The sequence below is a fragment of the Myotis nattereri genome (genome assembly GCF_964212035.1).
Source record: "Myotis nattereri genome assembly, chromosome: 8".
Lineage (NCBI taxonomy): Eukaryota > Metazoa > Chordata > Mammalia > Chiroptera > Vespertilionidae > Myotis > Myotis nattereri.
In genome coordinates, this window is record NC_138083.1 from 64579433 (window position 1) to 64606700 (window position 27268).

The 27268-nt window shown below is 39.7% G+C and overlaps 1 protein-coding gene across 1 annotated transcript in view; it reads left to right on the plus strand.

The window, feature by feature from the left end:
- The window catches only part of CEP192 (centrosomal protein 192), a 121809-nt gene that overhangs the window by 43128 nt on the left and 51413 nt on the right, over positions 1 to 27268 (plus strand). The window contains exons 13-18 of the mRNA XM_081097299.1: positions 2268 to 2332; positions 2878 to 3087; positions 8701 to 8827; positions 9559 to 9689; positions 17541 to 18360; positions 18451 to 18577. Of these exons, the coding sequence (XP_080953425.1) occupies positions 2268 to 2332; positions 2878 to 3087; positions 8701 to 8827; positions 9559 to 9689; positions 17541 to 18360; positions 18451 to 18577 (1480 nt within the window). The remainder of the gene's footprint in view (positions 1 to 2267; positions 2333 to 2877; positions 3088 to 8700; positions 8828 to 9558; positions 9690 to 17540; positions 18361 to 18450; positions 18578 to 27268) is intronic.

A 27268-nucleotide genomic window follows, 5' to 3' on the forward strand; every position in this document is an offset into this window, starting at 1 on the left:
TGTGTACCTTAACTCAGGTGTGCCAGATCTTTAAAGCTAAAATTAATGAGTCTTTTAAAAACAAAAATCTGAGAGAACCAAGATGGCGGCATAGGTTAATGCCGGAGTTTGCTGCCTTGAACAACTACTTCAAAACTGAAACCAAAAAACGGAAGGGACATCACCCAGAACCACAGGAACGCTGGCTGAGTGGAAGTCCTACACCTAGGAGGAAAGAGAAACGCATACGGACACTCAGAGGAGGCGCAGTGCTGAAGTCAAAGTCTGAGGTGCGGAGTGCGCGGAGCGGGCTGGCGGCGGAGGGCGCGGTTGGCGTTTTCAATCGGGAGGGAGTCGCAGACTCTGAGCTCCAGATCTGGGCGAGCCTTTAGGGACCCAGACTCAAACGGGAGAAGCGGGACTGTCTGGCTTCGGTCAGAGCGAGTGCAGCTTTCTCTCCGAGGTTTGCAGCCATTGCTGGGACTCAGAGAGGCAGAGCCCCTGGGGACAGGACTGAGAGCCGCCATAACTGCTCTCTCTGGCCCACCCTATTGATACTGTGCGACCCGCCCCGCCCAAGCCCTGCACAGAGGCATTTGCCGGATAGCCTCAGGCAAAGGCTAGATTAGCACCTCCCTAGAGGACAGAAGTTCTCTCACTGCTGACACAGCTGATTCTCATAGCCACTTGGCCTGGAGGTCAAACCCTCCCTGGTATTAGCTACAACAATCAAGGTTTATAAGACTGCGCATAAAGACCACTAGGGGGTGCATCAAGGAAGCATAACAAAATGCGGAGACAAAGAAACAGGACAAAATTGTCAATGGAAGATATAGAGTTCAGAACCACACTTTTAAGGTCTCTCAAGAACTGTTTAGAAGCCGCCGATAAACTTAATGAGATCTACAAGAAAACTAATGAGACCCTCGATCTTATATTGGGGAACCAACTAGAAATTAAGCATACACTGACTGAAATAAAGAATATTATACAGACTCCCGCCAGCAGACCAGAGGAGCGCAAGAATCAAGTCAATGATTTGAAATGCGAGGAAGCAAAAAACACCCAACCGGAAAAGCAAAATGAAAAAAGAATCCAAAAATGCGAGGATAGTGTAAGGAGCCTCTGGGACAGCTTCAAGCGTACCAACATCAGAATTATAGGGGTGCCAGAAGAGGAGAGAGAGCAAGATATTGAAAACCTATTTGAAGAAATAATGACAGAAAACTTCCCCCACCTGGTGAAAGAAATGGACTTACAGGTCCAAGAAGCGCAGAGAACCCCAAACAAAAGGAATCCAAAGAGGACCACACCAAGGCACATCATAATTAAAATGCCAAGAGCAAAAGACAAAGAGAGAATCTTAAAAGCAGCCAGAATAAAGAAACTCAGTTACCTACAAGGGAATACCCATTCGACTGTCAGCTGATTTCTCAACAGAAACTTTGCAGGCCAGAAGGGAGTGGCAAGAAATATTCAAAGTGATGAATACCAAGAACCTACAACCAAGATTACTTTATCCAGCAAAGCTATCATTCAGAATTGAAGGTCAGATAAAGTGCTTCACAGATAAGGAAAAGCTAAAGGAGTTCATCACCACGAAACCAGGATTATATGAAATGCTGAAAGGTATCCTTTAAGAAGAGGAAGAAAAAGGTAAAGATACAAATTATGAACAACAAATATGCATCTATCAACAAGTGAATCTAAGAATCAAGTGAATAAATAATCTGATGAACAAAATGAACTGTTGATTATAATAGAATCAGGGACATAGAAAGGGAATGGACTGACTATTCTTGGGGGGGAAAGGGGTGTGGGAGATGCGGGAAGAGACTGGACAAAAATCGTGCACCTATGGATGAGGACAGTGGGTGGGGAGTGAGGGCGGAGGGTGGGGTGGGAACTGGGAGGAGGGGAGTTATGGGAGGGAAAAAAGAGGAACAAATGTAATAATCTGAACAATAAAGATTTAATTAAAAGAAAGAAAAAAACAACAACAACAACAACAAAAAAAACCAAAAATCTTAGATTGTAAAGCCCCCTTTAGTGAGGTAGGGCACATTAATAACTGATTAAATCAATCACAGTAGGGTGTCTATTACCAAAAGTTTGAGTACCATAGACTATGTACTTAATGCAGATGCACCAATTGTGTGAGAGAAGCTTTCACATACCTTTTAAATTTTTTATTTCTTTAGTATTTCATTTTCCTAACTAGCTATGTTTTATTTATATGCTAGTATCTAATTGGCATTACATAATATTATACACCTATTCTTTTTAAGCTGAGGCATTGGAGTTGATTGCACAAGATGAAGAAGAATTTAATAAAGAGCACCAATTTATGCAGGTTTGTATTTTATGGGCATTAACCAAAGTTTAAAATTTTTCCTGTATTAATTTAAATGTAGCAAAATTTTTATTCCTATCTGAATAGATATATGGTTAGTATAGAATTTTATCTTGCTTTCCTCATATTTAGACAATTTCTGCTTTTTTCTTCACACTCAAAATTATTGATTGAAAAAATAACTGGCATACTGAAATAATATTTAATTTGCTTAAAATCAACTTAATAGTCTTCAAAGATATTTCCAGTTTTTAACCATATTTTAAAATGAGGTAATGCTATTTGTTTTTATTGAAAATATGCTCCTTTCTAAAGATTTATATTAATGAAAGTCAATGTTTGATTAAGCAACTGTATATTATAACTCAAAGTATATAAAATGAAGTTCTCTTCTTCTGGACTTCATTACCTGTATTAGCTGCTTAAGGTTGAATTTGTCCACATTTTAAAAAAAAATTAAATTTTCTTTTTTTTTTTTTAAATATGAGAAAAACAGAAAGAAGGCTTGCTGGGAAAATAATGTGAAATAATAACTTTCTTCCTAGGAAGAAAATATAGATGCCCAGAATACTTCAGTGGCACTAAGGGATACGTCGTGGGGAACTTCAGTTAATTACAGTTTGTTGAGGAAATCACTTAGCACATCAGATTTGAAGAAAGACGATGCCAGTTATTTACGTCTCTCTTTGGGAGAGTTCTTTGCTCAAAGATCTGAAGCTCTTGGTTGCCTTGGTGGTGGTTACAGTGTGAAAAGAGTAAGTATGATATGTACTGGAACCGGTTAAATTGACCAGCTGTTATATTTTGAATGTTATGATGGTATACCTAGAGCATAGTAGTATCTTTAAAGCAGAGACAGAATAGGAACATGTTAAAATAGTGGATAAAAGCTTAGATTTATTAGTTGGTCAGACCTTGACCCAGTCCTAGTTCTGCCTTTTAACCAGTTCTATGACATGGAACAATTTATTTAACTCCTCTATGCCTTAATTTTCCAATTTCTAAAATGGAATGCCATCTTACAGGGTTTTGTAAGAATTAAATGTGATGTTGCATGTAAAGTATTTAGCACCAAACCTAACATGCGGTAATATCAATACCTGTCAGTTACTATGGTTATAAGCATTGGTTGGTGGGAAGAACTTAAAGATTCATTTTTTGACCTATTGTTTAAAAACATATTTTGAAATATAGGAGTATTTCAGTTTAATAAGATGTAAAAAATTAAAAATGCAAACAATAATGATAGGTCCTGTGAAGAATGAGTAAGGATAAGGTGATGCTTTAGCTGTGGTAGTTGGAGTGACATCTGGGACCTGAATGATGAGAAAGAAGGAGGCAGTCATCAAAAGATCTGGAGGGAGGTTCTTCCCAGTAAATGGAGACTATTTATATCGGGTGGGGAACTGTTTTTTTTCTGCCAAGGGCCATTTGGATACTTGATAACATCATTTGCAGGCCCTACAAAATTTCCAACTTAAAAATTAGTCTGCTAGCCTATCTGGTTTGGCGCAGTGGATAGAGTGTTGGCCTGAAGACTGAAGAGTCCCAGGTTCGATTCCAGTCAAGGGCGCATGCCCAGGTTGTGGGCTCAATCCCCAGTAGGGAGTGTGCAGGAGGCAGCCTATCAATGATTCTCTCTCATCATTGATGTTTCTATCTCTCTCTCCCTCTTCCTTCTCTGAAATCAATAAAATATATATATTTTAAAAATTAGCCTGCTATATTTGGTCAAACATTTAATTAACTCACCCCTAATCCCTTGGCAGGGCCAAACTAAATGATTTTGTAGGCCTTATATGGCCCTTGGGCCAGACGTTCCCCTGATTTATATGAACATTTATATGATTTATAGGAGGTGAATGGCATATTGGAGGAACAGAAAGCAGACAAATGGAGCTAATGTGAATTTACAGAACTTAAGTTTTTTTTTTTAGATATATTTTATTGATTTTTTACAGAGAGGAAGGGAAAGAGATAGTCAGAAACATCAATAGGATGTGAGGGCGATCTGGCTGCGACATCTGTCACCCCATTGATCGCCAGGGTTGATTCGGCTGATCTGGCTGGCTAGGCAGGTGTCCCCCTCCTCCCTCACCGATCCATGTGCGTCCCTCCCGAAGCTGCGCGCTCGGTCGAAGAGGACGACCTTCCCCCCCGAGGAGAGGACCGGTCTTCGGTCAAGGGTATACGAGTAGCTGCGCTCCCCTGCTAGAACCTCCAAACAAGCTCTCAGAAACATCAATGAGAGAGAAACATCAATTAGCCGCCTCCTGCACATCTCCTACTGGGGATGTGCCTGCAACCCAGGTACATGCCCTTGACCGGAATCGAACCCAGGACCCTTCAGCTCGCAGGCCGACGTTCTATCCACTGAGCCAAACCGGTTTCGGCAGAACTTAAGTTTGAAATGAACTGTGGGGTGGGAGAGTATGATACGTTAAATGGTAGAAGAAGACAAGGGCTAGATTATGAAGGGTCCTTCCAAGATTTGGATTCATCTCAAATTAACTGGGGAAAAATTCTCGAAGGCCGGGAACAACTTTGTTGTGGTGCCTGGGTCCATCTCTACTTGTGACAGTATGCTACCATATGTGTCAGGAGCTTGGGTGGAAGAGTCAGTGAACTGCAAAAGAAGAGTAGAAGCAGGCACAAAGGTACACAGGAAGAGATTTGATGAAGGCTGAGTGCTAGAATGATATTACAGAAACAGAAAAATTTAGGGACTCAAGATTTCTTTTAGAGATAGAGTCAAAGGGCTTATTGATACATTCCATATAGGGAGTTGACATTATTGGACAGTGTTTATTTTTTAAACTTATTTTTCATCCTTACCTGAGGATATATTTTTTAATTTTAGAGAGAGGGGAAGAGAGAGATAAACATTGATAGGTTGCCTCCAGTATGTGACCTTATTGGGAATCGAACCTGAGACCTTTGGGTGCATGGGGTCAACGTTCCAACCAACTGAGCCACATTGGCCAAGGCGGGACAGTGTTTATTAAAACTGGATTTCACTAAGAGTATAATTTAAAATAATAGCTGTGGTTTTAGATCTCACAGTTGATTTACAGAACTTACATTTGAAACTGATCTTGTCTGCAGTGAATTAAAAAATGAGAATTAATACTTCAGTGAGGCAGGTTTTTTCTTCCAGAATCAATTGGAATCTTTTACGTTATGAGTGAAGTTAAAGAGTAATTGAATTCCTTATAAACCGATGAATTTTAAAGCAGTGGATCATGGAAAATGGATATATCATTTGGAATTTATATTTTGATATTAATTGAAATGTTACTTGCATGCAAGTTGCTGGATCAAGGGAAGAAATTTCCAAGTGAAGATCAGCTAAAAACTGAGTGCATTTAATGAATTCACATTTTAGGTCTATCCTGTGAAAGTTCTGTAAGAAAAGAAAAGTGTGAATTTCTTGCCTTTTAGCAAGCTCCTTGAATATAATAAATAATAAACCTTTCTGAACCTTTCATCCAACTCAGTAGGAAGAAATCTAACTCTTCATAAATATTTTTGTCTTTATTATATATAATTTTATACTGTAAGTTCCAATAAAGCAGGAATTTTTTTTTTCCACTGATGTTTATTAACAGTGTCTGACACACAGTAGATATCTACTTATATAAAAACCCTGGGTGTAACATCATGTCCAGAAGCACAACCAAGCGGAAGGAAGTCAGTCCTGCAGGGGTCGTCTTGGAAACCGCTGCGCCCTCCTCCAGCTGTTTCCCCAGAGGACGAGGTTTCAGGCAGGAACCTGCCCTCAGGGCAAGGTTTCAGGCAGGAACCCACCCTCAGAGCAGATGGAAGTACTGAGTCCGGCCTTCAAACCAGACCCTGACAGTAGGGAGGAGGTAGCCCCATTCCTCACAGAATCTGCTGTTGGATACCTTGCTGTCAGTGGCCTGCCAGCCAGGAACGCCATTCACCTGCACCCCAGACCCTGACAGGAGGGGGGAGGGAGCCCCATTCCTCACGGAATCCACAGGTGGCCAGCTTGCTGTCACAGGCCTGCCAGCTAGGAATCCTATTCACCTGCATATCTGTATAAAGCAGGGGTCCTCAAACTACGGCCCGCGGGCCACATGCAAATACAAATATTGTATTTGTTCCCGTTTTGTTTTTTTACTTCAAAATAAGATATGTGCAGTGTACATAGGAATTTGTTCATAGTTTTTTTTAAAACTATAGTCCGGCCTTCCAATGGTCTGAGGGACAGTGAACTGGCCCCCTGTTTAAAAAGTTTGAGGACTCCTGGTATAAAGTTTTAATACATTATATTAGAGGCCGTGGTGGCACTGTTTTACCTACAGCATCTACAGGAATTGCTGCAAATTTACTTCTCGGTGGAAGCACCTTTCATTCCCAATATAAATTACTGATTCCATTAAATGAAACTTCAATATCTAGACTCAATATAAAGAGTGAAGTTGCTAAAACTATTAAAAAGGCCCAACTTCTCATTATTGATGAATGCACCATGGTATCCAGTCATGCTATAAACGCCATAGACAGATTACTAAGAGAAATTTGAATGTTGTATTTGGTGGGAAAGTTCTCCTTCTTGGAGGAGATTTTCGACAGTGTCTCAGTATTGTACCGCATGCTATGTGATCGGCCATAGTACAAACGAGTTTAAAGTACTGCAATGTTTGGGTATGTTTCAGAAAGTTGTCTCTTACAACAAATATGAGATCAGAGGATTCTGCTTATAGTGGATGGTTAGTAAAACTTGAAGATGGCAAATTTGATAGCAGTTTTCATTTAGGAATGGATATTATTGAAATCCCCTGTGAAATGATTTATAATGAATCTATTATTGAAGCTACCTTTGGAAGTACTATATCTATAGATAATATTAAAAATATATCTAAACATGCAGTTCTTTGTCCAAAAAATGAGCATGTTCAAAAATTAAATGAAGAAATTTTGAATGTACTCGATGGAGATTTTCACACATATTTGAGTGATGATTCCATTGATTCCACAGATGATGCTGAAAAGGAAAATTTTCCCATCGAATTTCTTAATATTACTCCTTCGGGAATGCCGTGTCATAAATTAAAATTGGGTGCAATCATCATGCTATTGAGAAATCTCAATAGTAAATGGGGTCTTTGTAATGGTACCAGATTTATTATCCAAAGATTACGACCTAACATTATCGAAGCTGAAGTATTAACAGGATCTGCAGAGGGAGAGGTTGTTCTGATTCCAAGAATTAATTTGTCCCCATCTGACACTGGCCTCCCGTTTAAATTGATTCGACAATGGTTCCCCATGATGCCAGCATTTGTGATGACTATTAATAAATCACAAGGACAAACTCTAGACAGAGTAGGCATATTCCTACCTGAACCTGTTTTTGCACATGGTCAGTTATACGTTGCTTTCTCTCAAGTTTGAAGAGCATGTGACGTTACAGTTAAAGTTCTAAATACTTCATCACAAGGGAAATTAGTCAAGCACTCTGAAAGTGTTTTCACTCTTAATGTGGTGTACAGGGAGGTATTAGAATAAGTTTAATCACTTAATCAGTCATTGTTTGCATCACTGTTGTTTTTATATCATGTTTTTGTTTTCATATTATGTTTTTGTCATTTTTATATCATGCCTCTGTTGTTGTTATATCCTTTTGTTACTGTTGGTTTATTAATAAATTTATATATTCATACACGTTTTACTAATTTCCTTTCATCTCTCACACTTCTATTATAGTGAAAGGGCAAATAGCAATATTAAAATATCTCCACTAATTAATTCCCTTTTAACACATTGTATGTGGGAAACGTATTTATACATTTTACTTATATGTTTTACGTTGACTGGTAGTAGAGTGCGGGACATGTATTAATACGTTTTTTATAGACTAGTGGTAGAATGCGGGTAACGTGTAAATACGTAAACTAAAGTTATTGTAATTTTACTGAACATTGCCATTTGCACAAAAAATTAGCAAAAATGGCCCACGCCACCTGTTAGCGCACGATAAAAACTACCTGCAAACAATGTTGTAATGTGCATGAATTTTGTGAACCGGGCTACTAGTTCAATTATAATTACTGAAGGAACAAACAAAGTGTCATTTCTGGGTTGTTTTAATTTGGATTTCTTAGTGAGGGCAACTAGTTACTTGACCATATTAGTTCTGATGATTAAAGATAGCTGGCAGTAAGGAAATAAAAGGTTCTATGTGGACTTTTAAGTTTATCCCTAGTCATTTAAGTTTAAATAGAAAGAAAAAAATATTTGTTGAAATCATTTAGCTAGGTTACCAATATTAAGATAAAGTAGTATAGAATATCTCAAAGCAGTTGAAAATGAAGGAAATAATTCATATGTTTATTTTGTAGCCATCATTTGGTTATTTTATTACATCACCAGAAGAGAGAGAACCTGTTGCTTTAATAAGAAAATCTGATTTATCACGAAGTGATTTGGAAAAAGAAATGGCTCGTCTTAACCATGATCCATTTTCAGGTAATAGATTAAATGAAGGAATTTTTAGTAACTCTTTTTTAACCTGTAAAAAAAGAGTAAATTAAATGGTTGTGTGATTATGTTCTTAATGAGTGAAAATGTATGAACCACTTCAATTTTTTCAGTATTAGTTACTCATTTGATTCTTATATAATCCCACATTGCCTTTTAAATCTAAATTGGAAACAAGTCATCCAAAATCCACCTAAATACTTTTGTAAAAATCAAAGTAAATATAATTTGTTCAAATGGGTTAGTTAACTTTGTCCTATTAGACAACTGAGTTAATGAATTATAACTGTTATATTTACTATTTAGGTAGACTTTTAAATAAAGAGGTATTTTGAGATTCAGACTGTTATAGTATGATAAATGTATATGATAAATATTTAAAATCAAACTTTTTTGGTTAACATCCAGTGAGCAAACAGCTGTTTTTTGCTAGTATAAATTCAACTTGTGTATTTGTAAAATGTTTAAAGCTGAAAAATATTAAATGAGCTTATAAGAGGAGAAATTAAAATCCACAATTTTGTTTGCAGAATTTAGCTAAATTAACAATGGTATGGCCTTTGTCTTAGTGACTGTACCTTTATTCAGTTTTTGTGAAGATGACTGATATTTGGCTAAAAGGATTTTTCCTTGGCCAATTATGTTGTGATCCTTATCCCACAGATTGTTTCTGTGAGATAGTGTATAGATATAAGTTGAATATTGTATATTTCCTACAGGAGATTTAAATGAACACTCCAATACACAACTAAGTGAAGGATCAGTTACACTTCAGGCGGAAGAACTGGAGAGTATTTCACAAGTGGATGAAAACGATGTGACATTAACTGCCAATAAAGGCAAAACAGAGGTATCATAAGCCTTTCATGAAGTAAAGCTAAAATCATGTTAGTTCTTGTCTGAGATCAAGCTAAGGTCATATGTGGCCCTGGTCCATGTAGCTCAGTTGGTTGAACATTCTCCCATGCCCTGAAGGGTCGCTGGTTCAATTCCAGATCAAGGCAAATGCCCAGGTTGCAGGTTCAGTCCCCAGTCAGGGTGTGTACAAGAAGCAACTGATGGATATTTCTCTCTCTCTCTCTCTCTCTCTCTCTCTCTCTCTCTCTCTCTTTCTCTCTCTCTCTCAAAATCAATACAAACATTAAAAAATATAAGGTCATATGTGAAAAATATTGAGTATAACATGGTTGCCTTTTAAAAAAAATTCAGTTATGTGTCTTTTAAAATTTTTACCACCATTTGAAAGACAATTTACTGATTGATTTTAGAGCGAGGAGAAACATCTATTTGTTATTCTACTTATTTATGCATTTGTTGATTTCCTTGTATGTGCCCTGACGGGGGATCAAACCTGCAACCTTGGTGTATCCGGATGATGCTCTAACCAACTGAGCTACCCAAATGAGCTCATAGCCCGGACGCTAGTTTTGTTTTTAACTTGTAAGGAGATTGAACTTGTCAAATGCTTTTTTTGTATCTATCAAGGAACATGCGCTTTCTCCCGTGGTAATGTGTGAATTACATTAATTGGTTTTTGAATATTAAACTACCTGGATTGAACACCAGACATAGAAGCGTATCCCTTTCAGCACCATGGCCAAAGCAAAAGGTTTTTTCGCAATGTTGAAAGATAAGGTTGGATGAACTATATTGTTGAATTTACTGCTAGCTCTGGGTCATTGAACAATTCAAGATACATTTTTATTACATAATCTGAAAGTGAGTGGTGAGTCTGTGATGAGAAGGCAGCTGAAGACTTTTTGGAAACCCTACATAAGCAGATTGTGGAGGAAAATTATTTGCCAGAGCAAATATTCAGTATGAATGAAACCTTCCTAATCTGAAAGCATATGCCTGAAAGGACTTTGATCCACAAAGAGGCAAAGTCAGTGTCAGGTTTCAGGGCTTATAAGGACAGGATAACAACAGTCCTGCTTAGGGTCAGTGTTGCTGGCTTCAAATTGAAGCCCTGTGTAATCTGGCACAGTGAGAACCCCACAGCCTTCAAGTGTATCAGTGAGCAGTGTACCACAGGAGCAATAAGAAGTCATGGATGACCCAGCCCAGCTCCTTTTCCAAGACGCCCTCCTGAATTGTGATACCAGTGAAATGGAGAAGTACAGTTTGGAGAATAACATACTTTTCAAGATTTTGCTTATTGTTGATAATGCGCTCAGACAACCTATTATTGGTGTTCTTCATCCCAAAATCAAAGTGGTTTCTCTGTCCAAACACTACCTCTTTGACCCAACCAATGGACCAAGGAGTTACAGCAGCTTTTAAGGCCTACTACTGGAGGAGGACCTTTGCTGAGGCTCCTGCTGCAACTGAGGAAGACCCTGGGAAGATACTGATGCAATTATGGAAGGATTAGCACATCAAGACCTTTGCTTGGGCTTGGTGTGATATTATCAAGGAGTGTATGAATGGCATTTGGAAAAAGACAAGAAGTTCATCCATGACTTCAAAGAATTTTCTCAAGGCTGAGGAGGTTGCAAAAATCAGTGAGGCTGTGATTGAGATGACAAACAACTTTAACGGGTGTCGATGAGGATGACATGGAGGAGCTCCTAGAGTTGGTTCCTGAGCAATTGACTAATGAGTTGTTGGAACTGGAACAGGAATGTATAGCTGAGGAAGAGGCAAGAGAAAAAGAAACTGTAGGAGAAGAAAAAGAAACCCTAAGAAAATTCACAGTGAAGGGTTTAATAGAAGCTTTTGCAGACTTCAGTAAGCTCCTTATAAAGGTTGAAAACATGGACCCCAACACTGAAAGGTTTTCATTAATAGAGAGGAATGATTATAGTGCATTATCTGCTTTTGTGATGGAAAGAAGAAACAAACCAAGCAAACCACCATGGTCACAGTTCTGAAAAGTGACTATTAGGCTTTTATTATATAGGATAGAGATTGGGAGGGAGGGAAGGAGGGGGAGAGAGAGAGAGAGAGACATCAATTTGACTTTCAGATGCTCCAATTGGGGACCAAACCTCTAACTTAGGCATATGCTCTGACTGGTAATTGAACCCTCAACCTTTTGGTGTTAAGGCCAACATTTCAACCAAGCCACCCTGTCAGGGCATAGAACAACTTTTAGCAATTTGAATGCATTATTTTACATCTTTTCATTTTAAATGTTTGCTTTCAGAATTATTGTTAACCTCTCTGAAGGTATTGTATCATATCTCTGATTGCTTTAAATTGTTTTTCGTTGTTTTTTGTCCGTTTTACTATGATGTGCTTAGGTATCTTTTGTTTTATCCTGCTCAGGGTTCATAGGCTTTTTAAAATTTTTTTTTTTCCATAGGCCTTCTTAATTCTTGTTTGTTGACTTTCACAAGTTGTAGAAAATTCGCTGCCAATATCTTTTAAATAGATATTTTTACCCCATTTTGAGAGTTCAGTTACAACTTCGTTGGACTTTTATAGAGTATACCTTTTTTTTTTTTTTACCATCTTTCTGTTCTTTTTTGTAGTTTCCATTAACTTTCTCTTTCACAGTTCATTCTGGATATTTTCTTCAGAATTCTCTTCCAAGTCTGATTTTTTTTCCAGTTGTGTCCAATTAGTTGTTTTCGATTGATTGGGTTCTTAATTTGTTATTGTATTTCTCAGTTACAAAATTTACATTTAGTTATTTCTTTTATTTTAATGCATTTTATTGATTTTTTACAGAGAGGAAGGGAGAGGAATAGAGTGTTAGAAACATCGATGAGAGAGAAACATCAGCCAGCTGCCTCTTGCACACTTCCTACTGGGGATGTGCCTGCAACCAAGGTACATGCCCTTGACCGGAATCGAACCTGGGACCCTTCAGTCTGCAGGCCGATGCTCTATCCACTGAGCCAAACCAGACAGGGCCATTTAGTTATTTCTTTTTTTTCTTTCTTTCTTTTTTTTTTTTTTAAAGTTTCTGTTGGGAAATCAGCTGACAGTCATATGGGTGCTCCCTTGTAGGTAACTAACTGTTTTTCTCTGCTTTTTTAAAATTCTCTTTGTCTTTAACCCTTGGCATTTTATTATTTATTTATTTATTTATTTAAAATATATTTTATTGATTTTTTACAGAGAGGAAGGGAGAGAGATAGAGAGTCAGAAACATCGATGAGAAAGAAACATCGATCAGCTGCCTCCTGCACATCTCCTACTGGGGATGTGCCTACAGCCCAGGTACATGCCCTTGACCGGAATTAAACCCGGGACCCTTCAGTCCGCAGGCCGACGCTCTATCCACTGAGCCAAACCGGTTTCGGTGGTTATTTCTTTATAATTCCAAACCCTCTGCTAGAGTCTCAATGTTGTCTTTTACTTCCTTAACCCTTTTCGGTCCAACGTGGAGGCTGACTCGACAGACCAGGTGCTAGGAGTAGGCCCAACATCGAGGATGAGGTCGACACCGCAAACCGGTTCAACATTCAATCCCATCAATTAATTTGGACCAGACTGTTTGAATTCCAGAAATAAAGTTGGACCACAAAGGGTTAATTATGTTTTAGAGTTTATGTTAGATTTTTTTTTTAAATTAAATCTTTATTGTTCAGATTATTACATTTGTTCCTCTTTTTTCCCCCCATAACTCCCCTCCTCCCAGTTCCCGCCCCACCCTCCACCCTCACTCCCCACCCACTGTCCTCATCCATAGGTGCACGATTTTTGTCCAGTCTCTTCCCGCATCTCCCACACCCCTTTCCCCCCCAAGAATAGTCAGTCCATTCCCTTACTATGTCCCTGATTCTATTAAAATCACCAGTTCATTCTGTTCATCGGATTATTTATTCACTTGATTCTTAGATTCACTTGTTGATAGATGCATATTTGTTGTTCATAATTTGTATCTTTACCTTTTTCTTCCTCTTCCTCTTCTTAAAGGATACCTTTCAGCATTTCATATAATCCTGGTTTCGTGGTGATGAACTCCTTTAGCTTTTCCTTATCTGTGAAGCTCTTTATCTGACCTTCAATTCTGAATGATAGCTTTGCTGGATAAAGTAATCTTGGTTGTAGGTTCTTGGTATTCATCACTTTGAATATTTCTTGCCACTCCCTTCTGGCCTGCAAAGTTTCTGTTGAGAAATCAGCTGACAGTCGTATGGGTATTCCCTTGTAGGTAACGGAGTTTCTTTCTCTTGCTGTTTTTAAGATTCTCTCTTTATCTTTTGCTCTTGGCATTTTAATTATGATGTGTCTTGGTGTGGTCCTCTTTGGATTCCTTTTGTTTGGGGTTCTCTGCGCTTCTTGGACCTGTAAGTCCATTTCTTTCACCAGGTGAGGGAAGTTTTCTGTCATTATTTCTTCAAATAGTTTTTCAATATCTTGCTCTCTCTCATCTTCTGGCAACCTATAATTCTGATGTTGGTACGCTTGAAGCTGTCCCAGAGGCTCCTTACACTATCCTCGCATTTTTGGATTCTTTTTTCATTTTGCTTTTCCGGTTGGGTGTTTTTTGCTTCCTCGCATTTCAAATCATTGACTTGATTCTTGCGCTCCTCTGGTCTGCTGGCGGGAGTCTGTATAATATTCTTTATTTCAGTCAGTGTATGCTTAATTTCTAGTTGGTTCCCCAATATAAGATCGAGGGTCTCATTAGTTTTCTTGTAGATCTCATTAAGTTTATCGGCGGCTTCTAAACAGTTCTTGAGAGACCTTAAAAGTGTGGTTCTGAACTCTATATCTTCCATTGACAATTTTGTCCTGTTTCTTTGTCTCCGCATTTTGTTATGCTTCCTTGATGCACCCCCTAGTGGTCTTTGTTCGTGGTCTTATAGTTAAATCTTGATTGTTGTAGCTAATTCCAGGGAGGGTTTGACCTCCAGGCCAAGTGGCTATGAGAATCAGCTGTGTCAGCAGTGAGAGAACTTCTGTCCTCTAGGGAGGTGCTAATCTAGCCTTTGCCTGAGGCTATCCAGCAAATGCCTGTGTGCAGGGCTTGGGCGGGGCGGGTTGCACAGGATCAACAGGGTGGGCCAGAGAGAGCAGTTATGGCGGCTCTCAGTCCTGTCCCCAGGGGCTCTGCCTCTCTGAGTCCCAGCAACGGCTGCAAACCTCGGAGAGAAAGCTGCACTCGCTCTGACCAAAGCCAGACAGTCGGGCTTCTTCCGTTTGAGTCTGGGACCCTAAAGACTCACCCGGATCTGGAGCTCAGAGTCTGCGACTCCCTCCCGATTGAAAACGCCAACCGCGCCCTCCGCCGCCAGCCCGCTCTGCGCGCGCACTCCGCACCTCAGAATTTGACTTCAGCACTGCGCCTCCTCTGAGTGTCCGTATGCGTTTCTCTTTCCTCCTAGTTGTAGGACTTCCACTCAGCCAGCGTTCCAGTGGTTCTGGGTGATGTCCCGTCCGTCTTTTAGTTTCACTTTTGAAGTAGTTGTTCAAAGCAGCAAACTCCGGCGTTAACCTATGCCGCCATCTTGGTTCTCCTTATGTTAGATTTTTAAAAAAATATATTTTATTGATTTTTTACAGAGAGGAAGGGAGAGGGATAGAGAGTTAGAAACATCGATGAGCAAGCAACATCGATCAGCTGCCTCCTGCACACCCCATACTGGGGATGCGCCTGCAACCAAGGTACATGCCCTTGACCAGAATCAAACCCGGGACCCTTTGGTCCGCAGGCTGATGCTCTGTCCACTGAGCCAAACCGGTCAGGGCTTTATGTTAGATTTTATGTTTTAGATTCAGATGTGTTTTGGATTTTGATGACTATTTTCTGGATCTCCGATAGGTCTGTTTCTCTTGTACTTGGGCCACATTATCTTGAAACATCATGTGTCATTGATTGAGTGGTGGACTTTTATAGGAAAAGTTGTTGAAATAATTGGAGGTCATGGGGGATGATATCTTCCAGACAGGATTTATGTTTGCTTCTGAAAGGAAGCAGAGAACTCTCGCAATCTCAGATTACTCTACTTTGGTTTTTGAGTTGAGGCCATTAGAACTGAGCCTCAGTCTGTAGGAGGGCCAGTCTAATTTTTGTTTACTTTGACTCCTAGGGTGTAGTCCTTTGTGGTCTCTCCCTAAATTATGATGTTTATCAGGGTCACTGCCTGCCATAATTGGCAAATACTGAACTTGAGATTTTATACTCTTACTCCCGTAAGAACAGCTTTGCTTGTCTGCTTCTTGAAATTTAATGAGCTGCCTCTTGAAACAGCAGATTCCCTAGGGAAAGCATCTCCAGTAATGGACTCACCTGTTTGGGATTCTTTCTTTTGAATTTTGGCCTCATAGTTTTTTATTCTTTTTTTTTAAAGCTTTCCAATGCCATTTAAGGGATGTTTTTGAATATGCTCTCCAGTTGTAATTGCTCTCAGCAAGAATTGGTTTGTATTAGTTTGTTCTTATTGGAGGCAGAAGTTCTTAACTTGCATTTTTGAATATTAAATGTGTTTGTTTCTATTATTTGGTTCCACTTTAATTTTTTATTCTTGATTCCTATTTATGTCTTGCCTATAAATCCTTTTGTAAAAACTTGAATTTATTGAGTTGATACTGGTTAACAAAATTATACAGGTTTCAGGTGTATAATTTGACACATCATTTGTACACTGTATCGTGGGTTTACCACCCCAAATCAATCTCTGTCCATCGCCATTTATCCCCCTATACCCTCCACCTCCTGCCCCCCTTGCAATCACTGCATTGTCGTCCATATCCATGAGTTCTTTCTCTTATTTTCTTTATTGCTCTATTTCTCCAGCCTTCCACCTAGCTCTCCACCCCCAGATGTCAGGCTATTCTCTAGTCTGTCTCTGTTTTGCTTGTTAGTTCATTTTGTTCATTAGATTCCACATATGAGTGAAATCACATGGTACTTGTCTTTCTCTGTCTCTCCTGTAAATAATTCTACAATTGGATGATATTACCAAGAACTATACTTGGCAATCACAATGTCACAATGGCTTCTCAATCTTATTTTCTTAATTTTTTGGTTTTAAATTATTTTTCTGATTCCTTTTTAGCATCTTTTACTCCTGAAGATTTTTTTTTAACAATTGATAATGAGATTACATAAGCAATTCAGTATTCAACAATTGAAGTTGATAGCAGCAGTCTTATTTATTTTTTTTTTAGGATGCTTCACTGCTATACCCTTAAGTTTTTGCTGCTATTAAATCTTGTCTAGCATCTATATATATAAAAGCCCCCTAACCGGTTTGGCTCAGCGGATAGAGCTTTGGCCTGTGGACCAAAGGGTCCTGGGTTCAATTCCGGTCAAGGGCACCTGCCTGGGTTTTGGGCTCAATAGGGGGCGTGCAAGAGGCAACTGATCCATGATTCTCTCTCATCGTGGATGTTTCTATCTCTCTCTCCCTCTCCCTATCTGAAATAAAAAAATATATATTTTTTAAAAAGCCTAAGCAGCTGTTACGACTGGTCAACCAGCCACTATGATACACACTGACCCACCAGGGGGCAGACGCTCAATGCAGGAGCTGCCCCCTGGTAGTCATTGTGTTCCCACAGTCAACCTCCAGCGGCCCAGCCAACCTCCCATGGTCCCTCCCCCCGGCTGGCTGGCCCCAGTCGGCCCTGATCGGGACTGGGTGAAACAGCCCTGATCAGCCCCAATCACTGGCCAGACTGAGGGACCTCACCCATGCACAAATTCGTGCACCGGGCCTCTAGTTTATAAGTAATGATTAAAATGTACCTGTTTATGGACTGAGGTAAATTTATCTGATGTAAATTTTCTCATTTCTAGGATACTTTCTTCATGAATTGCAAACCCCAAAGATGTAAAGGCAAACTACCTGATGGTGATGATTCTGTACTTAGGATAAGCACCATTGCTTCAGCGATTGCAGATGCATCAGTGAGTACTGATCCTTCCCAACTTGCTGCCATGATCAAGGCACTTTCAAATAAAACCAGAGAGAAGACTTTTCAGGAAGATGGTGAACAACAGGACGTTTCCATTGTGTCTCATTTCATAGCTAATGATTTAGAAAAAAGTAATGGATCCAGTGCATTTGATATGGAGAAATACCTTAGAAAAACGGAGTTTAGTAGATGTGAAGGTGGACTGGGAAACTTTTCAAGAACTGGTATGTCTGACATTTGGGATTTATCTTTGCCAAAAGAACACACTACACAAGACATCCATACAGTGGACTTAGATGCTACTAGTATAAGTGTAAGGGAATCAGAAGAAAATACTCCAGCTGCTTTTTATGGTGAAAACAGAGAGAGTGAAAACCAGGAATCATTTAGAACAACAGACTCGTCAAATTCAGTTATTACAAATATAAGAGAGAGTGAGAGTGCAATAGTTGATGTGAAGACATATTCCATTGACGACAAATTACCAGATACTGGTAACAGTGAAAAAGCTACCTCAATATCCATTCCAACATCTAATAGTTATTCATTAGTAAAGGGCCCCTTTTCACTGTCAGAAGAGTGTGAAGAAATGCAAACTAATAGAGAAAATCAGAGGCAAAATGAATATGTTAGTGAAACAAGTAGCAGTGAAAAGCATGTGACTTTTGGAAAACATTTCTTAATCTCACCTAAAAATGTTGGTAAGTATCAGAATAATTGATCACATTTCACAAAATTATAGAGAGTAGGTTTTTTTCCTGTTCTCATTAGAAACTACATCTTTCTGATAGATTTGAAAAATTCTTCTCCTGAGCATGGTGGACATAGTTCAGAAGATGATCAGGATAGCTTCAGACCTTCCACCACTCCACTGAGTCATTCTTCTCCTAGTGAAGTTTCTGGAACGAGTTTATCAGGGTAGGTGCTTACCTTTTTTCTTTAAATAATAAAAATACATACTCAATATAAGAAAAAAGTACATAAAAGAAAATTAGTTATAGATTCATTGCTCAAAGGTAACCATTGTAAATATTTTGTCGATTTCATTCAAGCCATTTTTTGTGCAAATTTGCTATACTCTTGTTTTTTCCGCTTATAATAATTCCCTGTATTTAAAAGAAAATTAGTAATGTTACAGATTGTGTAATGAATCTGTCGTGGTTTACATGCTCCTGGTGGATACTTACTACATTGTGTCTGCCATTAGAGTGATATTGAGATGAACAATTTTGCTCATAAAATTTTTTCTCTGTTTTCACTGATTTCCTTAGGATAGATATCTAGAAATGAAATTACCAGGTTGGGAGTAAGTATATTTGAAGGCTCTCTCTATTAGCAAATTATTTCTAGAAGGGTCTTAAAGACTTTCACCCTTATCTTCAGTGTGTGATGAGAGTGTTGATCTCACTGTTTTCTTTTTTTTTTTTTTTTTTTTTTTTTTTCTTTTTTTTTTTTTTTTTTTTGAGTTTTTTTTTTTTTTTTTTATTGCTTTAAGTATTACAAAGGGTATTACATATGTGTCCATTTTATCACCCCGCCCTAGACAGTCCCCTAGCCTCCCCTATCCCCCAGTGTCTTATGTCCATTGGTTATGCTTATATGCATGCATACAAGTCCTTTAGTTGATCTCTTACCCCCCTACCTCCTGCCCCCCAACCCTCCCCGGCCTTCCCGCTGCAGTTTGACAATCTGTTTGAGGCAGCTCTGCCTCTGTATCTATTATTGTTCAAAAGTTTATAATGGTCTCTATTATCCATGAATGAGTGAGATCATGTGGTATTTTTCCTTCATTGACTGGCTTATTTCACTTAGCATAATGCTCTCCAGTTCCATCCATGACGTTGCAAATGGTAAGAGTTCCTTTCTTTTTACAGCAGCATAGTATTCCATCGTGTAGATGTACCACAGTTTTCTAATCCATTCATCTACTGATGGGCACTTAGGCTGTTTCCAGATCTTAGCTATGGTGAATTGTGCTGCTATGAACATAGGGGTGCATATATCCTTTCTGATTCGTGTTTCTGGTTTCTTGGGATATAATCCTAGAAGTGGGATCACAGGGTCAAATGGGAGTTCCATTTTCAGTTTTTTAAGGAAACTCCATACTGTCTTCCATAGTGGCTGCACCAGTCTGCATTCCCACCAGCAGTGCACAAGTGATCCTTTTTCTCCACATCCTCTCCAGCACTTGTCGTTTGTTGATTTGTTGATGATAGCCAGTCTGACAGGTGTGAGATGATACCTCATTGTTGTTTTGATTTGCATCTCTCGGATGATTAGTGACTTTGAGCATGTTTTCATATGTCTCTTGGCTTTCTGAATGTCCTCTTTTGAAAGGTGTCTATTTAGGTCCTTTGCCCACTTTTTGATTGGATTGTTTATCTTCCTTTTGTTGAGTTGTATGAGTTCCCTATAAATTTTGGAGATTAGGCCCTTATCAGATATGACATTGGCAAATATGTTTTCCCACACAGTGGGTTTTCTTGTTGTTTTGTTGATGGTTTCTTTTGCTGTGCAGAAGCTTTTTATTTTGATGAAGTCCCATTTGTTTATTTTCTCTTTAGTTTCAAGTGCCCTAGGAGCTGTGTCAGTGAAGAAATTGCTTCGGCATATGTCTGAGATTTTGTTGCCTTTGGATTCTTCTAGAATTTTTATGGTTTCCTGTCGTACATTTAAGTCCTTTATCCATTTTGAGTTTATCTTTGTGTATGGTGTAAGTTGGTGGTCTAGTTTCATTTTCTTGCATATATCTGTCCAATTTTCCCAACACCATTTATTGAAGAGACTATCTTGGCTCCATTGTATGTTCTTGCCTCCTTTGTCAAATATTAATTGAGCATATTGGTTCGGGCCGATTTCTGGGCTCTCTATTCTATTCCATTGATCTATATGCCTATTCTTGTGCCAGTACCAGGCAGTTTTGAGAACAGTGGCTTTGTAATACAACTTGATATCTGGTATTGAGATCCCACCTACTTTGTTCTTTTTCAGGATTGCTGCAGCTATTCGGGGTCTTTTTTTATTCCAGATGAATTTTTGGAGAGTTCGTTCTAGATCTCTGAAGTATGCCGTTGGTATTTTAATGGGAAGTGCGTTGAATTTATAGATTGCTTTGGGTAGTATGGACATTTTAATGATGTTGATTCTACCAATCCAGGAACACGGTATGTTCTTCCATCTGTTTATGTCTTCCTCTATATCTTTTTTCAACGTCCTGTAGTTTTCTGAGTAGAGGTCTTTTACCTCTTTAGTTAAGTTGATTCCTAGGTAGCTTAATTTTTTTGGTGCAATGGTAAACGGGATTGCTTTTATAATCTCTCTTTCTGAAAGTTCACTACTGGTGTATAGAAATGCCTCAGATTTCTTGGGGTTAATTTTGTATCCTGCTACATTGCCAAATTCATGTATTAAGTCTAGTAGCTTTTGGATGGAGTCTCTGGGGTTTTGTATGTATAATATCATGTCGTCTGCAAATAAGGACAGTTTTACTTCCTCTTTTCCAATTTGGATGCCTTTTATTTCTTCTTCTTGCCGAATTGCAATGGCTAACACTTCCAGTACTATGTTGAACAGGAGTGGTGAGAGGGGGCATCCCTGTCTTGTTCCTGTTCTTAGGGGAAATGGTGTTAGTTTTTGCCCATTGAGTATGATGTTGGCTGTGGGCCTGTCATATATGGCTTTTATTATGTTGAGGTATGATCCTTCTACTCCCACCTTGCTGAGAGTTTTTATCAAAAATGGGTGTTGAATTTTGTCAAATGCTTTTTCTGCATCAATTGATATGACCATGTGGTTTTTTTCTTTCAGTTTGTTTATGTGATGTATCACGTTGATTGATTTGCGGATATTGTACCATCCTTGCATCCCTGGGATAAATCCTACTTGGTCATGGTGTATGATCTTTCTGATGTACTGCTGGATCCGATTTGCTAAGATTTTGTTGAGGATTTTGGCATCTATGTTCATGAGGGATATTGGCCTGTAGTTCTCTTTCATTGTGTTGTCTTTGCCTGGTTTTGGTATTAGGGTGATGCTGGCTTCATAGAATGAGCTTGGAAGTGTTCCTTCCTCTTGAATTTTTTGTAGTAGTCTGAGGAGGATAGGTTTTAGTTCTTCCTTGAATGTTTGGTAAAACTCCCCTGTGAAGCCGTCTGGTCCTGGGCTTTTGTTTGATGGAAGCTTTTTGATGACTGCTTCAATTTCTTCCATAGTTATTGGCCTGTTGAGATTTTTAGATTCTTCCTGATTGAGTTTTGGAATGTTGTATTTTTCTAGGAATTTGTCTATTTCCTCCAGGTTGTCTAGTTTGTTGGAGTAGAGCTGTCCATAGTAGTTTTTAATGATCATTTGTATTTCTGTGGGGTCTGTTGTTATTTCGCCTCTATCGTTTCTGATTTTGTTTATTTGGGTCCTCTCTCTTTGCTTCTTGGTGAGTCTGGCTAGAGGTTTGTCAATCTTGTTTATCCTTTCAAAGAACCAGCTCTTGGTTTCATTGATTTTCTGTATTGTTTTTTTGGTCTCTATGTCATTTATTTCTGCTCTAATCTTTATTATTTCCTTCCTTCTGCTCACTCTGGGGTTTTCTTGTTGCTCTCTTTCTAATTCTTTGAGTTGTAGAGTTAGATGATTTACTACCATGTTTTCTTGTTTTTTGAGATAGGCCTGTAGAGCTATAAACTTCCCTCTCAAGACTGCTTTCATTGTGTCCCATAGGTTTTGGATTGTTGTGTTTTCATTGTCATTAGTTTCCAGGATGTTTTTAATTTCTTCTTTGATCTCATTGGTAACCCAATCAATATTTAATAGCATGCTATTCAGCTTCCAGGTGTTTGAGTATTTTTGGTTGTTTTTATTGTAGTTTATTTCTAATATTATGCCATCGTGGTCTGTGAAGATGCTTTTTATGATTTCAATCTTCTTGAATTTGGGGATACTTTGCTTGTGACCCAATATATGGTCTATTTTTGAATATGTCTTATGAGCATTTGAGTAGAATGTATATTCCCTGGCTTTGGGGTGGAGTGTTCTGATGATGTCTATTAAGTCCATCTGATCTAGTGAGTCATTTAGGATTGCTGTATCTTTGCTGATTGTTTGTCTAGAGGGCTTATCCAGTGCTGTCAGTGGTGTATTAAAGTCCCCTACTATGATTGTATTGTTGTCGATCTCTCCTTTGATATCTTCCAGGAGTTTTTTTATGAATTTGGGTGCTCCTGCATTGGGTGCATATATGTTTACCAGAGTTATATCTTCTTGTTGTATTGATCCCTTTAGTATTATGAAATGGCCTTCCTTATCTCTTGTTATGGCCTTCACTTTGACGTCTATTTTGTCCGATATAAGTATTGCTACCTCAGCTTTCTTTTCCTTTCCATTTGCCTGAAAGATATTTTTCCATCCTTTCACTTTCAGTCTGTGTGAGTCCCTTCTAATGAGGTGGGTTTCTTGTAGACAGCAGATGTATGGGTCATGTTTTTTTATCCATTCAGCCACTCGATGTCTTTTGTTTGGAGCATTTAGTCCGTTTACGTTTAAAGTTATTATTGAAAGGTACTTGTTTGTAGCCATTTCTGTTTTTGTGTGTGAGGCTGTTTTCTTTCTGAGCTTTTTATTATTTTTATACCAGTCCCTTTAGCATTCCTTGCATTGCTGGCTTGGTGGTGATAAACTCCCTTAGCCTTTTTTTGTCTGTGAAGCTTCTTATTTCCCCTTCAAGTTTGAATGATAGCCTTGCTGGATAGAGTATTCTTGGATTCAGTCCTTTGCTTTGCATCACTTTGTAAATTTCTGTCCATTCTTTTCTGGCCTGATGTGTTTCTGTTGAGAAATCATTTGACAATCTAATGGGCGATCCCTTGTATGTAACTTTCCGTCTCTCTCTTGCAGCCTGTAAGATTCTCTCTTTGTCCTGAACATTTGCCATGGTAATTATGATGTGTCTTGGTGTGGGTCTTTTCGGGTTCACCTTGTTTGGGACTCTCTGGGCTTGTGTGACTTTTTTCTTCCCCACCTCAGGGAAGTTTTCTGATATTATTTCTTCTAATAGGTTTTCTAATCCTTGTTCATCCTTCTGTTGTTCTGGTACCCCTATTATTCGTATGTTGTTTCGTTTCATGTTGTCCCAAAGCTCCCTTAGGCTCTCCTCCTGTGTTTTAATTTTTTTCTCCAATTGCAGTACATTTTGGGTGTGTTTTGCTTCCTTGTCTTCTAATTCACTAATTCGGTCCTCCGCTTCTCCTAGTCTACTGTTGATACTTTCAATGGAGTTTTTCATTGCAGCTATATCACTCTTCATTTCTTCTTGGGTCTTACTTAAGTTGTTGATTTTTTCATCTGTTTCTTCTAGCTTCTTCCATATGTTATCGATTTTTTCATCTGTTTCTTCTTGCTTCTTGCAGAGGATGTCGATTTTTTCCTCCATCCGGTTTATGCACTCTAGGACCCTTATTCTGAATTCTTTGTCTGTCATGTTGCATGCCTCTGTATTACTTAGCTGCTTTTCTGGAGAGCCCTCCTTCTCTTTCCTTTGGGGGTTTCTTTGTCTACCCATGTTTGATCTCACTGACATATCTAGACGTTGAGTCGTTCAGTGGTTGCTCCCTTGGTGGCAGTGACTCCTTGGTCTGTGGTTGCTCTTCGGGCGGTTGCGGTAGCAGCTGCTCTTCAGTTGGCAGCAGCTCCTCTGGTGTGTGCTGTTCACAGCTGAGGTGGCTCTTCTGGCTGGTGGGGCGAGGCTTCACATACAGCTGCTGTTCCTCAGCAGAGGGTGTGGTGCTCTGGAGGTTGCTGTAGCTTCGATCTGCTGCGTTGATTTAAAGGCACAAAATACAACACAACAAGGCACCACGTACCCGGCAGTATACACAAATATATTCACGATATTAATAACCCCAAATAAAGGTGACCACCCGAATTAAGAGAATTAGGGGATAAGGAGGATGGAAGGGAAAAAGATAAAAGAGAAAAAAGAAAAGAAAAGTAGGGACCAAAAAAAAAAAAAAGAGTGCAAAAATGAAATTGGGAAAAAGGAGGGGGAAAAAAGCAAGAAAAGAAAAGACAAGAAAAAAGAAAGAAAAAAAAAGGAGAAAAAAGAAAATAAAAGAGCGAAAAGAGAGAATGAAGTGGAAGAGGGGAAGAGACTTATAATATGAGGAGAATACTCCTATAGAACCGCCATTAATCCCAACAGATTCCAGCAACAGCTCCCTGGAGATGAATGCAAACTAGAAACAACCAATAATATAACGATGAAAATAGAATGGAGAACACTAATCCCAAAATAAAATAAAGAGAAAATAAAATGACACTTTAAAAAATGGTAAAATGGTAGCAGTAATAATACTGGTTAAAAATAAGAGGGTAGTAGTTAAAAGGGTAAAATGAGGTGATGGAAAAGAAGAAAAAAAAAAAAAAAGAAAGAAAAGAAAAAAGAAGAAGAAAAAAATTGGTTTCTTAGTTAAAAGGTGAAAAAAGAAAAAAAAAAAAAAAAAAAAAAGACTTGCAGTAGTGAAGGTCCCTCGGTTCTTCTATTCTTCAGTGTGGCTCGCCTTAGACCTGCCAGGTATTCAGGAGAGTGTTGAGTTCCCCTGCGATACACTGTTCCTCTGTGTTGTAAACCACAGTCCTTATTTTAAAGCAGGCCGCATTTCTTTCCCAGACTGCCTTATTTTGTGTTTAGCAAAGAGTCAGTTTGTGGGTCAGCCTCTGGGTGGCAGTGTTCTGGGGTTGGCCTCTGAGGCTATAGGGCCTCTCTGTCCAGTGGAAGTTCACTGCCCAGAGCTGGCTGCGTAATAGTTAGTTACCGGCGCTGTGTTGTTGCTGGGATTGAAAATCCCTCTATAGGCCAGACCCTGTTAACTCCCAGGGATTGATCAGATTATTTTAATCCTTGATCTCCTACAGGGTGGAATCTGGGTGTGGCTGTGCTCCTTGCCTGGGGGCTGGGGGGAGGAGTCTCACTCTCCGGAGAGAATGTCTGCCCCAGACCTGGGCTCGGGGGGTGTCTCAGCACTCAATTCGCTGCCACCTCTCCCGACCCCCCCTCTCTCTTCAGTCTCTCCCCAGATTCCACTCCTCCGCACACTCTCCCTCTCTTCAGCACAGGTGAGTGTCTGTATCCGAAATGTCCCATGAACAGGATTCAGTGAAAACAATCAAACAAATGCCGGCCGTGGAAACGGGGAAGGCTTGGTTTCTGTAAGCTTCTTCTCTTACCGGGACTGCATGGTCTGGTCAGCTCTTCAGGCTGCCCCCTTTAGGCTCAGTCCTCTGTGATCACAGCACTGAGCTCTCAATTCCCCCGGCGGCGCCAGGAATCCCGCGGTTCTCCTTTCCCCTGTCAGGGGCTGTGCCTGTCCCAAGGGACGCGGCTGCCGCGCGGTCTCCCTCCGACTCTCTGGGTTCAGAGGTCTGGCAAACTTTCCTGCCCAAATCCCTGGTTTTTTTACCTTTCCTGGGGAGTTCTGCTCTTCACGGCTGCAAACCGTCTCACCAGCTGAGCAATTTCGCCAATTCGGTGTGGGTGTTACTAGTTTCAGCTGCTGACTCCATTTGCTCCGGGACACGACCTGGGACGCGTCTGCCTATATCGCCGCCATCTTCCCCTTCCTCTGTTTTCTTAATAGCATTTTAAATAGCATTAATTTTGGATTTTTTTCTCTTATAGTATTCACTAGGGGCCTGGTGCATGAAATTCGTGCACTGGGGCAGGGCCCTCAACCCGGCCTGTGCCCTCTCGTGGTCTGGGACACCTCGGGGGATGTCCGCCTGCCGTCTTAGGCCCAATCACCCTGGGATTGGGCCTAAGCCGGTGGTCAGACATCCCTCTCGCAATCCAGGGCTCTCGCAGTCTGGGGCCCTTGCTCCTTACCATCTGCCTATAGTGGAGGTGGGAGAGGTTCCCGCCACCACCACTGTGCTCGCCAGCCACAAGCCTGGCTTCTGACTGAGCGGCGCTCCCCCGGTTGGAGCACACTGACCACCAGGAGGCAGCTCCTGTGTTGAGCATCTGCCCCCTGGTGGTCTGTGCATCATAGCGACAGGTCATTCTGCTGTTCAGTCGATTTGCATATTAGGGTTTTATTATATAGGATTTGCATTTTTAACACTAGTAAGATGGGTAAATACTTTTTCAAGAGTTAGAATAAGAAACTTATTTCACAGATTTTATGACAAGTTTATCAGGGTAGGCATAAAGTAACTTAACCTTCAAGTTATAGGAATTTTCTAAAGTTTAATTTTTTGAAAAGGCGTAAGTTAACATTCAAAAATTACAGACATATATAGATATATGTATGTATCTTAACCTAATAATAGACAAACATGTAAATTGACCATCCCTCTCCTACGCTCACCAGCCAATCAGGAGAGCATGCAAATTAACCCAACAAAGGTGGTGGTTAATTTGCATATGCAGGTGCGGAGTAAAGACAGAAGGCTTGAGCTGGAGCAGCGAAGACTGAAGGCTGAAGAGGCTTCGCTTCTCCGCTGCGGCCAGAGCGAAGGCCTGGGTCGTGGGTGCCGGAGGAAAACCGGTGCCGGCAGCCAGGGGAACGAAGGCCTATTGCACGGTTCTCTTCGTGCAACGGGCCTCTTGTATATATATAATTT